This window comes from Vanessa atalanta, chromosome 17 (assembly GCF_905147765.1).
Source record: "Vanessa atalanta chromosome 17, ilVanAtal1.2, whole genome shotgun sequence".
Classification (NCBI taxonomy): Eukaryota; Metazoa; Arthropoda; class Insecta; order Lepidoptera; family Nymphalidae; genus Vanessa; species Vanessa atalanta.
The window spans coordinates 1,943,488-1,958,004 of record NC_061887.1 but is presented as its reverse complement, the minus strand read 5'-3'; the positions used below and the strand labels follow the sequence as shown (position 1 = coordinate 1,958,004).

At 31.1% G+C, this 14,517-nt stretch overlaps 1 protein-coding gene across 1 annotated transcript in view; it reads right to left on the bottom strand.

Annotated features, from left to right (window-relative positions):
- LOC125070628 (A disintegrin and metalloproteinase with thrombospondin motifs 16-like) overlaps window positions 1-7,784 on the bottom strand; it is a 56,784-nt gene extending 49,000 nt beyond the window's left edge. Inside the window, exon 1 of the mRNA XM_047680576.1 lies at window positions 7,671-7,784. Coding sequence (XP_047536532.1) covers window positions 7,671-7,748 — 78 coding nt within the window. The 5' untranslated portion in view covers window positions 7,749-7,784. The remainder of the gene's footprint in view (window positions 1-7,670) is intronic.
- Window positions 7,785-14,517: the final 6,733 nt, after the last annotated feature.

Here is a 14,517-nt window from a genome sequence, read left to right as displayed (position 1 = left end):
TTTTTTTTTGTTTTTTACTAAATAAATACAGATTATCCGTACTAGTTGCTAATGTTAATAATTTATTTAAAAATGCCTATATTAATTTTTATTGTACACTTAATTCTCGGTAATACTTTAAAATACAGTCTGGTTAGTAAAATATTTTTAAAAAGGCCGAGTCATCGAGTGATAATTATTTTAATTAAGAAATTTCATTTTCACTTTTGTGATAAAATCAAACTGTGTATTTATTTGTTTACTAATAGAGAATACATTTTTGATCTATACTGTTAAAGTCATACATTCATATGTATTAGTAGTAGTCGCTGCGGCTTTGCTTGCGTTTTAGGGATTTTTCGTCAGGTATCAAGCATAAAGAAATATATCGTCCCTTTGGGTTCAAGCTGGCTTTGTTTGGTACAAATTTCATCAAATTCGGTTTAGTGATTGGCCCTTAAGAAGCAACAGACAGATAGGTACTTTCGCCTTTATAATATTGGTATAGATTTCAAATAATATAACAATGTTATAGGTAACTACAGTATCCAAAGTCAACTATTTCGATGACTTACAATTTTTAGAATATTATGTAGTAAGGTTTAGTTAAGTCGGCTTAGTTTAGAAATCGTACATTTTTGTATATAACTTACCTCGTACTTCAGCAATTTTGTACAAAATATTTACAATTGCTATCAAATTTATACAGATTTATCTCGTATATCGCTCTATCTTTTAGTAAAAACCATATTAAAATCTGTTGAGTGGTTTAGAAGAAATATAAAGACAGAAAGATGGTGACTATGTTCAATACAATTGTATAAATAAAAACATATGACGAGTTCTAAACCATATAATAAGGGTTTTCTTTGTTACATGTATGTTTCACGGGCCCGCATCACAGAGTGACATGGTGGTATAATCTCCAAACCATCCTTTCAATATGAGAAGGCACAGCGACACTTAAACTAAATTTGGAAGACAAATATATAACATCTTTGAATTATTTTTTGTGATTCAAATATTAATCAGAGCATAAGGTAACGTTTTTACTTTCAGATTTATTCATATCGTAATTAAATTTAATTCCATATTTCACAAAACATTGCAATGGAAATGAATAGACTTCCCATCGCGGTTTATGTCGAAAATATCTTGCGAAAATATCATCTTAATCTAGATCACTATCTATAGTTTTAATGTATTATTGTAAGGACTTTAATTGCATTAAAAAAAATTATACGCAGAATAAAGTTACGACAAAAACTCTGACATTAAATCAAGATATTAAATCGAAATGTGTTTTTTAAGTTTTAATTTATATTAAGCTTTTTTTTAAGTTCTTCATTCAATTAGGCCGTTACAAGTGATTATATTTTAATCTGACGACTCTAATAGTGAATGTACATTCGAATTTGGAATGACTTGTTACTGAATAGAAATAGTGGTTGACATTTTATTAAACGGTTTTAAAATGTCGTCTCTTCTGGACGAAAGCCTCTCCAACATAACGTAAACCATCCCGAGGTGGGCAGCCGTCCCCTACCTGCCACCTTATTTAAGTCGTCGGTCCACCTCGCCACAGAGCGTTCTACACTACGTTTGCCTAAGCGTGGTCTCCACTCTAGCACATGTCGGCGCCATCGGCAATCAAAGTGCCGGGAGACAAACCCATCATTCCAAATCAGCGAGCTAATTCTACGAGCGATATCGGTGGCTTTAATTTTCTGGCGAATGTTCTCATTTCGGACGCTATTTCTTGTAAAAAGGAAACTTTAAAGAGCATTAGTAGCCTTACGGACACGTTGCGTTCGTTTCCGTTAAGCTTATCTTGTCGGTGTTAAAATAATAAGTCTTCAAGGGATTGGACACCGACAAGATAACCTTATATAAGTGAGCATATCTCGTGTAAGGATATTAGGTAATAATATAATTACATAAACTATTATTCGGAATACTTTTACATAAATATTAAATGTTTGTTTTAGTTACGTTACATTTAATCATTGACCTACATTAGGTATTATATGAAATGTGTGAATTTATGTACACGTTAAATAATTAAAAATTTTTTACGTCAATAATGTTATATATTTAAATTCGATCATGGAATGTAATACTCATTTTTATTTATTAAATTATATGATCGCAATTAATGAAAAATGTATTTAATAACATAATCAAAGTTAATACGAAATCAAAACAATCATGGCAAACATGTTTTTTTCTTTTTTTAAATAAGCTTGATCACATTGCTATTCTTCAATTAAGGCATATATTTTTATATAACTTGAGGATATTATTAATAATAGTTAATACAATAAAACTGTAATTGAATAACGAATTATATGTAGTATACTATCACTATAGAAAAAGTGTATAATTATCAATATATAAATACCCTTAAATGACTAATGCAACAAAAGCTTGAGACATTTAAATAATTAAACCATATAAAATAAATTTTCACATAATAAATAGTGAATCGAAAAACAGGTTTTTGTTTATATCGATAAATAAAAACGAGCTTCATTTATTTCGGAAAATAAAACACTGTGTTGACATTTGCCGAGTTCAAGGACAGGACAGCCCAAATTGTGATTCAATTGCTCATGGAAATACTTAATTGGGTGCCTTTAGTGCTCAATGTATTAATATACACAGCATTATATCATGTATAGTAACAAATTGTAAATATAACCATTGATTAAGAGAAGAAAGGAGAAGGCTTAAGCGCCACCTCGTTGCGGAGCTGAATACAGAATGGCAATTTTTTATCTAATTGCTGCGAAGACGCCTTGGTTTGAATCCGCAATCCTTAATCGAGATTCAGTTCTAACTACTAGGCTACTGTGAGTTCATACATATGGTTTCCATGCAAAAATTTGTTTAGCTTAGATAGAGCAGATTTAATTGCACAAGTAAAGTAAACATGTGTGCGCGAAAATACAATCTTCAGTATTATTACGAGTATAGTCCGATTAGATGGCATTCCAAAACAACCATAGAGAGCAGCACAGGAGAACTACTTAATAGAAAAATTCAGTTTATTGATCTGACCCTGGACTATATTTGAGGTCGTGACTCTCGCATCCTGTAATATAGAATGAAAAATTAACCCTCCAACCATCCCTTATTCCCTTAGGAAAATATGTTAATTGATTGTAGTTAAACTGCCTTACTCACCCTTCAAACCGGAATAAATTATTAAGTAATCCTGTTTAGTAGTAGATGTAGTATGTATGTAGTGTGATTAATTTATTTGTAAAAGCACACCTACACATAGTTAAAAAATTACTAATAAAATAAAATATCTAATAACCATGTCAATTACGAGTTTTAAACTAACATTAATTATAATAGAAATAACTTTAAACATTGATAAAAATCATAATTATAATCAAAATGATGAAAAACTAAAGAAAAAAAAAACGAATCCTGCATTTTACGTTATGAGTGGTTTGCAAAAAGCCTTACTACCAAGTCATTTATCAAATAAGTGGGCCACAGGTTGCGTATAATAAAGGATATTTTATATTATAATAGACGTAACTGCTTTCATTGTCTCAATTGCCTGAGCCTTGACCAGAGTCATTACGCTTAAAAAATACGTCCTACGGTTTTCTCTGTGCATGTTGCTAAGGAGACACTCAATACTTATGAATTTGATAAGATTTTTTCCGGTCATTTGTTATCATATATATATATTCTTATTAATTAATTTGATAATGATAAACTTTTATTATGTAATTATAATTTATAATTAATTTCTAGTTCATTTAACATAATGAAGAATGTATTTTGTCTTGACTGACTCTTTGGTGTAATGGCTGGCTTATAGAGCAGATTTAGAAGTGGATTGAAACTCCGGGTCAAACCTAACCAAAATATTGGTTCCCGTCCCGTGCTTTGGAATTCACGTAATCCATTGGACCTGCGCGTGGTCTCTTGCGGGGTTGTATCGGGTTTTTTTTATAGATAGATACTCCGAATAAGTACTATTTAACATCATCATCAAAAGTAGGTACCAACGACTCGTCATATAGTCTACCACCAAGCACCAATACTTGGTATTTTTCTATTTTGGTTATTTCCCAGGGTTGGCAGTGCATTGATAAGAGATAGCTTCGCTCTTAAGGATCTTAGCAGGAAGTAACAGCTCAAATAACAATTCTTACTAAACGAACTATTTATCGCCTAAAGATTATTTTATACGGTAGTCGGTGATGTCAACCTTACAAATTCCTCAGCGTTATCATTTAAATATAAATGTACATTATATATCTATATATAATATCTATATGCTAAGTTCATTGGCATCTATTTATCTGTTAGTGACTCTTTGCACGTATCGGGCGTCAACGATTTCATATGCTTGGATAAATTGTACTCTGTGTAAAATTACAAATTGTGTAATAATTATAAATTATTAGCCGAGCCGAGATGGCCCAGTGGTTAGAACGCGTGCATCTTAACCGATGATTTCGGGTTCAAACCCAGGCAGGCACCACTGATTTTCAAGTGCTCAATTTGTGTTTATAATTCATCTCGTGCTCGGCGATGAAGGAAAACATCGTGAGGAAACCTGCATGTGTCTAATTTGAACGAAATTCTGCCATATGTATTCCACCAACCCGCATTGGAGCAGCGTGGTAGAATATGCTCCAAACCTTCTGCTCAAAGGGAGAGTAGGCCTTAGCCCAGCAGAGGAAAATTTACAGACTGTTAATGTAATGTAATGTGTTAATGTATAAATGATTAGGTATTAAGCATTTTTGAAATACCAATTTTGTAGTTTTATCGTGTCGTAGGGTCTCAGGGCTACCTAGATATAGACACGTTACAACGTTGTAACATAGTACGTTGCAACTAGCAACGTCGCATCGTGGAAATCAACGTGGTACAGTGATAAAATTCACGTCATGAGCCGGTCAGTTTGCACGCTTAGTTTTGAACAAAATTAAAACTGTCCTGTTTTAAGTCAATAAATATACATAAAAACGCGTTTTTATCAAAATTTATTCATCCAGACCTTTTCGTACTATATGTAGTTATAAAGAACTTTCAAGTTTGTATTTGTATTTATAACTTTTAGAGCAGTACAGCTTAAAGCACGTCACACACTATGAAGATATAATTATTTAAATAATCGCTTGTCATACAAATAAATAGTACATCACGTACAAAGAGGAAATATATATTTGTATCTTATTTGAGAGATATACAGCGTAATTAGGATTCTTTCGATGAATAAATAATCAGGAAGGGATTTTAATATTGAATGGTTTAATATATAATAATTGTCTTACCTTAATGATACTTTAAGATACTAGCGTAATGATTACTAATTATTAGATTAAATCCCCTCTCGTCTATCTGTCTAAATGTGATAAAATTTTTGAGAGAATTTTCATACGGTTTTTAACAATGGATGTAGTGATTTGTACATCATTTATTTAGTTTTACTACAATGATTGTTGAATATGTCGGAAAAATCGTAGCCAATGGAGCTTTTATTAGCGCCGCGTATACCAATGGAGTTAACGATATAAGTATATTTCTTTTTTTTTTGCAAATATAGAGCAAATGAGCAAATGTAAGTGGTCACCATCGGCCAAAGATCGTCAATGCGCCACCAACCTTGGAAACATGTTATGACGCGTTTAATGGTTCCGCTGGCTCACTCACTCTACAAACCGGAACACAAAAATACTGAGTATTGTTGTTTGGTGGTAGGTATATAACGACACAAAAGTTTTGTATTGATCCTTATTCTACTCGTGCGAAGCCGAACTTTAATATTTGTAGTATCTTTATCGTCTGTAAAGCGCACCAGTTGAAATTTTTTTGGCAGTATAATGCGGGCAAGGTCGTTTGGGATCATGTGAATTGTATTGTTTTATACTATAGATATTTCTTAAAGTATCTACATTGTCAAAAGCATAAAGATTGAATGGGTTTATTTTACCGACGAGAACATCGAACATTATATAAAATACAAAGCAATCAACGTTTTGTAACATAAATAACGAAAAGAACATGATGATAGTATGTTTAATGTCTCAGAAAGGACTATCCTAGAGCACAGCCTCAAGACATCAATACATAAACGCGACATCAGAGTCGCCCAGGCTGTACTCTCTCTGATCGAACACGGAACAAGGCCCGCTGGATTGCAGTAAATAGGATCAAAAAAACTATTATAAAAATTATTTTTTATATATTATATATTATCATATATAATTTATTATGGATTATTTATATATTATTTTAAAATAAAAAAAAAATATAAAAATAAAATGTAAAAAAGGCACGGGCAACTGTGAGCCCGGGGATGTTGTAAATTAAATTTAAAAAAGAGTATGTTTAGTGATAGTAATAATTTCAAATTCGTCAATATCACCTATAGTGAAACCATATCTCTCGTCTTGAGAGAACGCTTGGAGCTTGTTCCACGATGTTTTGGGCTGGCAAAATGTTGACAATTTCAATAACTGCTAAAATCGACGTGAAATATAAGGAAATGGTGTTTACCAGGGCTATACAGATACGGTTGATGTAACATATCCACTGGACTCATGCTCTCATGGTATACTTATACACTAATGTAATAAGTTTTTATATACTGGTAAATTCAATATTTTTTTACAATTGTTGCATATTAAGTGAGGATTAAAAGGAAAACGAGCTTTGAAATGCGTATCATAAATCATTATTTTTTTATTTATATTCTAAAGATATTATCATAGAATATTAAATGTCATGAAGTTAATATTTTAATTTTATTTCTACACTAACTTTAATAATACAGGATTGTACGAAAACGGGCATTTTCAAAAACATTTTCTACCAGTACGAGAGTCTAAAAGACAGAATTATTTATAAACCAAAAGTAAAAAAAAAAAAAAAAATTGTCATTATGTCGTGATTGTAATTCTTAAATAAGTAGTATTAACTATTAAACTCAAATTGACATCCCATTTTTTTTATATGTTAAGCACGCAACGGTTTTACTATTACCGTATAAAAAAAGTCTGACGAAATATTTTATCAAAAAAAAAAAAATCGAGTTCAAAATACAACAATGACCTTTGCATCGTTTGCGGTCGGAATGTAAACAAACTTTTATTTTATCAAATGTACCTAAAAAAAGAATGATTTAGATGTTTGACCTGTTCTAGAATAAAAAAAAAATTATATACACGGCCATATTGTATAAAATAAATACTTATAGAAAGTATGAGTTCCATTACATACTAGACCGTAAATACAATTCCTACGTAAAAATAAATTATAATATTATAATCATATCTAATTATAACACATAAGAGTAATTTAATAATTACTTGAATATTGTAAATAATTTTTAAATATATACTGTTATTCAAAGCGTCAATAGCGCATTGGTTTATGGGCCGCCTAGCGAATGAATGAAAAAAAACTATACATTCAAGACATATTAAAAAAAAAATCACACAATGACGTCTGAAAAACTGTTTCTGTGTCTATATAAGAGGATAAAAAAACCTCTACATATTAAAAAAAAAACTTTAACTACTAATATAATTTCCGAAATCCAATCTTTAAAAGTTGTATGAAAATCTATATTAAAAAGTATGACAATATGGCTAATGATCACAATTATTATGCTTGAATTAATTTAAAAAAAAATAATATCCTGTATTACTTACATCGTTTCCAAAGAGCTGGTCACTGACATCTATGAACGATGACAAAGTCACCACCAAAAGCACTTGTCTCCAATCCATCACGACCGTTTAACTACACTAACTTACTTGAAAACATTAAAAAAAACTCTCTCACATGCATTGACATAATTAATATTTAGTATAAAACCGATAAAAAACACAATAAAAAATATAAAAAAAAAATAATCACATATTTTTCTTTTCCCGCGCAAATTTGACAAGTTTATTTTTTTTTAAAAAATTGTGATCGTGAAATAAATTATGTTTTTTCAAAAAAACTTAATTTTTATTTTAGTTACTTAAATGAATAAAAGTTATTTATGTTTTAATCTATTGTTTTTTTTTTGTTGTCAACTAATTGTTATATTGTTTGCCAGCGGCAGTTCGCGGTGTTTCACGGCTCGCGACTGCGCGGTTTTGTGCAACCGATTTAGATCGCAGTTAGAACGGCTAGGGTTGGGATTGTATCGATGAAATCGAATAATTGCTTGAATTTGAAATTGTTGTTGTTGAAATTGGCTTAACGATAGAAAATGTATATTTGCCCGTGTCTTTCTTCGTGGTACGGAATGAATAAAGATTAGATTTATTATATCTATAAAAATACTTGTACTTTTTATGTTTTAAGACAAAGTTACTTTAATAATGAACAGCGCATATTTTCGGCATATTATTATAGATTAGAATAAATTTATGCTACTTACTAATATTTACCTATTTTTTTTTGCAACTTCATGTTATACAAGGACTTGAAAAATAATAATAATTTGACATAAAGTTTTATTCAAGCATTTAATTCAAATATTTCTTTATAATTAGAAAATAATAATATAGCTATAAATTCCCGCGCTCTAATTTTTTTCTACGATTTGCATACATGACCTTCATTTCATAGAAACAAGAGGAACAGTGAAAATGGTTCTGCATCAAGAGTTCCACCTACATTGAAGTGTTAGAATATACAATGTGTAGAGTCGCCTTTAATGAAATATGTTCAAATTTAAATATGGAACACATTTCGCTTGTGTGCTCTTGGATTAAATTCTATCAAAATAATAAAAAATAATGATTTAAAAAAAATATAAATATTTTGATCTTTTTAATAATAACAATAATAATTGTAAGGATTTAAAATTGATTAAGTATGTTATCGATATTTCATCGACTTTTGAATACTAAAACATCGTGAGGAAATTTACAAGTGCTGGATGAAACTTATGACAATCCCCATTGGAGCGGTGTGGCGATAATATAACAACAAGACTTTAGAATACAAAGTATTTTTGTATTCCTGTTTGAAGGGTAAGTGAGCCAGTGTAACTACAGGCACAAGAGGTATAACCTCTTAGTTCCCAAAATTGATGGCGAAAATCGTTAATATTAACAGTAACCATGTCTAGGGTGGCGGTGGTTACTTACCATCGTGTGGCCAATTTGCTCGTTAATCTACCTATATATAAAAAAAATATAAATAGCGCTATTACAAATTTATAAACCTTAAGACATGATACTATTAAAAACAATTTAATTTGTTTAGCTTGGTCCTTATTTAACCCTCTTATTTCCAAGTGTTGAGGAAATGAATCTTTCTATTAGGGATAGAATATCTGGATTCTAGCACTAATCTTTCAAAACAACTTTTTATTTAATTAATGTACTGAAACGAATACAACATAGTACACTGTATTGTATTGTTAACTTCTAATTAGTACTTTCTCCATAAATATTGAAACGAAATCGAGAGTGCGGAAACTATGAAGTTGCTTACGAGTTTTTTGTTTGAACTGTAGTAGTGTGGGTACCACCATCACATAATTTACCGCCAAAAAGCAATACAGAGTATTGTTTTGTTCCGGTTTTACAGGGTTAGTGTGCCAGTTTAACTACGGCAAACACTTCCCAAAGGTTGGTGTCGCATTGGCGATATAAAGAGTTCATCATTTACCATCTAATGGCACATATGCCAAGCACCCTACCCATTTAAAATAAAAATAATCAACAACGGTAATACGATTGACTCGTTTCTATACAACTTCTGTTCCAGTTTGTCGGAGATCACATCCGATATTTAAGACTTGAGCCATTGTTATTGAAACCTTTCTCCCTGTGTTTCTGTCACGGTACATATCCGTGCAAATCAGGAGGGAAAGGAGAGATTTCGATGAACCAGTTCCATAAGTTTTAAATATACTTAGGAATAGATATTGTGAAAGTAACATCTGCATTTTGACGTATTATGTTTGGAGATGATTGGAGAAAATGTTTCTCGATCATTGTTGAATATTGACAGCTGATTTTAAGTATTTTTGAAATTTTAATAAAACTACAGCAGATGTAATATCGCAGTTTAAGGTTAACTCAGCATGCGCAATTACACTTAAAAAACTATAAGTACTTAAATATTAGTAAAATAATAAATTAAAATTCTCATTCAAAATATAAAAAAAAGTATTAAAATTTACCTCTATCTAAAATGAGCAATGTATTGAAGAGATTATGATTCTGTAAGAACGCTATTTTTTTTTATTGATTCCTATTGCTTGTTAGTGCACGTATACATATTATACTAGTCGTCGCCCGCGGCTCCTCTCGATTTTTAGGGGGTATTAGGTATAAAAAGCCTATGTACTTTTCTGGGGTTCAAGATTGCTTCATATCAAATTCCAACAAATTCGATTCTGTGGCTTAACAGTGAATGCGTAACAGACAGGCAGTCAGACAGAGTTACTTTCGCATTTATAATATTAATATTGATATCAGAAAAGGTATAATAAGGCTTTATGTAGCTTAAATTTTTTTGTCATTAAGCATTTTGACTTTGTCCATTGAATGGGTTCCTTTATATTCAAATATAATTGAAGAATGCCAAGGGAATATGTTATTAATAAATAACAAATATTCAAATTAATATATAACCATGTGTAAGTAAGTGCATCTATAAATACATCAGTACTTAAACTAATTACATTCAGAGAGCTTTCTTCAGAGCGTGAACACTAACCGTTATCCTATTGTCTTGTTATGTTCGGAGTTTGTGACAAAACAAAGGTGTGTAAAATGTAACTGTTTACTTTTGTTTGTCTTTAGGTCACTGGAACGATTAAATTTGCACTCTTTTGATGCAAAAGTTGATGCATCAATGATTGCAACGTGGCTTACATTAACAACGCGACAGATAATATAATAAAAATGTGTAAATCACGACCTTGCCGTATTATTTAAAAAAAAAATACCGTCACTGAGGTAGATAATATAAGGATTCGAACGATACTAATGTGTTAGAGAATTTAAAAGTTATGGTGCAATAAAGAAACTCACATACATGGACCCTAATAACTTTACATTACTTTTTGGAGAGTCGTGTAAAAATAAATTATATGAAATTTTAGCAACTTATGCCAGAAAAAGAACAAGTGACGATTGTAATAGTACAGTAAACTCCATTTATATCCCACAATTGGGATAAAAAAACTCTATTGAGAAGGGCCAAAAATCGACTTCTATTAATACACCCCTTAATATAAGTTTTTTGTTATAAATATCAAAATTTATTACTTATGCTTCTTAACATAAATAATGTTTTATAACAATAATAACAAAAAAAAAAACAATCCATCTTGAGTTCAAATATCACACTAAACTAAGTTACAAATCATGTTACGAAGCAGAAATAAAATCGAATGACAAAAAATGATAAAAAAACCGTATCATTTATTTTAATAAGCATTCATATAAATTATATAAATTTATAAAAATAAATCCCAATTTCCAAAGAGTACCGATTTCATTCCTCTATTTTTAAGTTCCCTAATACTTTCTGGAAGGTTGTTATGGAACGTAAAAAATGCTCAGAAAAATCGAAATTTTCAGAAAACATTTCTCCATAATTTCAAGTCAACCGGACCTATAGGGTCCCATTTACTTGAAAATAGCATAGTTACTCTTCTTGCAATGTAGACTAACTAAGAAAGATATTTTGGAAATTTTATCTTGATTGAAGATAAGAAATTGAGAATTTGTATGAATTTTACCTATACGAAGTCGGGGCGGGCAGCTAGTTTCTAATGAACATTTCATCACGAACTATTATCAAGTCAAAGTATTAATTAAAATCAAATAATAAATAAAGTTACTGCAAAGAGATCCAACTGCACAGGACATAATTTTAGTAGACATTATAGCCACAAACGCTTAAAAACAAAAGACGGATCCTATCCTCCGGCCAATTAAAAGTTATAAGTTCACATAATGTCTAATGTTTTAAAAATGTCCCTTACCCTACCTTTAAGATTCAAAGGTATGTACATCAATATTTTATTTTGTTTTTATAAAATCAGTAGTTGGACTGTAACCTGGACATGATAGATATTGGCCCCAAAGACTTTGGTGCTATAAGAAGTATTAACCATTCCTTAGATCGCCAATGCATCACCAACCTTGGGAACCAATATATTATGTCCCTTGTGCTGTAAGTGCTTATATTTTAGCGTTTTAAAACGTGACAATTTGAAAATCTTTTATGGAGACATTTTAACTTTCTTCTCATTATTTATTAAGTCTTTGTCCAGTAAAACATTAAACGGTTATTATGAGATTAAAACAAAGATGAGAATTGTAATTGGTTTGAAAGTTAAGTGACTCATACATAAAATTGTAGCAGTTTTTTTATGAATAATAAGTCCCGTATTAAAATTAGTCATTCAAACCGAGATGGCCGAGTGCCTTATATTTTATTATTAGTTTTTAATTAAACAGCAACTCACAGGTTGTTTATATAGATCGAAACCATTAGACGGTATGCCTCGCGAATGGTGTATGCGTCGTCCAGGGGCTTTTGGATTTCATGATAACTCACAGGTGATTTGTTTGCAGTTGACCCAATGGTTAGATGATATTAATTCTAACCGGTGATTTAGAGTTTAAGCCCGGGCAATGAATGTTCATGTACTGAATTTGTGTTTGAAAAACATCGTGAGCCTGCTTGTCAAGATCGAACCAGCGACTTTTGACATCGCTCGGCGTGCCGCATCCCATTGCTCTATTGATGCTTCAAGACGCACACTTATAATTATAATAATAATCATTAAGAGTTACTTTCTTATAAATGCTACTTTCAAACGTGAAAATCGTAACAATAAATTACAGTAACACAACTTTTACTCGTATCAGCTGTGGTACTCTCGCGGAATGACCAAACATACTTTCAGTTTTGGATAACGAGCGAATACTGATTAGTTTCATACTAAATCGAGCTTTTAACTCGACTCCGTTTGTCGACAGGGAAAGAGGATTAATTTTATAAATCTATTCCATATATAGTATGACGCTATAATATATAGCATGATATCAAATTTAATTAATTGTCAAATATACTTTATTCAAGTAGGCCTTTACGAGTACTATTGTGACGTCATTTTACAAAACTATATTAAGTGAAGCTACCGCCCGTTCGGAATGCAGATTCTCGGTAGAATCGTATTCGTATTCCAGCATAGGTGGTAATCATACCTATATCTATATCATTGTTTTAAATGCAAAAGTAACTTTGTCTGTAACCTCTTCACGCTTAAACCACTGAAACGGTTTAGATGAACTTTGAGTTTAAGGATGCTAGGTTATGATGTTTTTTTTAAACCTCGTGAAGGTTAAAATGGGGGTGACGATTTGTATTCAGTATTAAGGCCGCCGATTCAGCTAGTTATCCATAAATCGGGGTGTCTCATTACATGCAACATAAATCGCGTCATATTTTTGCAATTTAAGAAAATATTTTGAATTTAATAAAAAAGCGGGACTTTATTATTATTTTACATATAATTCTAAAATAAAAGTAAGTCTAAGTTACTCCTTATTACATCAGCTATCAGCCAGTGAAAGTCCCGTCAAAATCGGTCCAGACGTTCCAGAGATTAGCCGGAACAAACAGACAGACAGACATACAAAAAATTGTAAAAAATGTTATTTAGGTATATGTACCGCGTATACATACATATGCGCTTAGTAAAACGCGGTTATTTTAATATTACAAACAGACACTCCAATTTTATTATATGTATAGATTTAGAAGAAGTACAGTACGGGAGCAATTGATGTTGATAACATTAATTAGATAAGTCAGGAGGTAAGAATAGGCTTGAAAACGAGTTGTGGGCTACAGGCATTTGTTGGAAGATTATCCTCTAAGATGAATGACTGATGATGATGAAACTATGATTAGCATGAAGTTTGAGTGAGCTAGTGTAGCTACTGCGCCTGTGCCATTGGCCTACTCACCTTATAAACTGAAATACAACAATATTAAATAATGCTGATTGGCGGTAGAATATCTGATGAGTGAGCGGTACCTACCCAGACGGGCCTGCACAAAGCCTTACCACAAAGTCTAAAGATTGACTAATATCAATTATAAAGAATGAAATAATTAAAAATTTGAATTATAATAAAAATTGTGAAAGTTTTCAATGTATGACATAAAAATAGATATAATAGATATAATAGACAAACATACACGTTGTTTTTTAACAATAATATCACGCAGACAGATCCACAGATGGATGCGCGTGACCTGAATTTAACATTATGAACGCATTGTTGGTCCGTATTTACGGATATAACGGAGAAAGTGTTTTATTTTCATTATAAATAACATTTGTATTTCAGACGCGTAATCTGTGTGAAAGGTATCTTACTCAAATTTCTTCTGTTAAAAAGACAAGTGAGCAAGTAGGTCAATGATTTATATAATAGATATACATTACATTGTGAAGAGTGGGATTCAATTATATACATATGTATGGTTCAGCAACTTTACCCCTATACGGAACCCTAA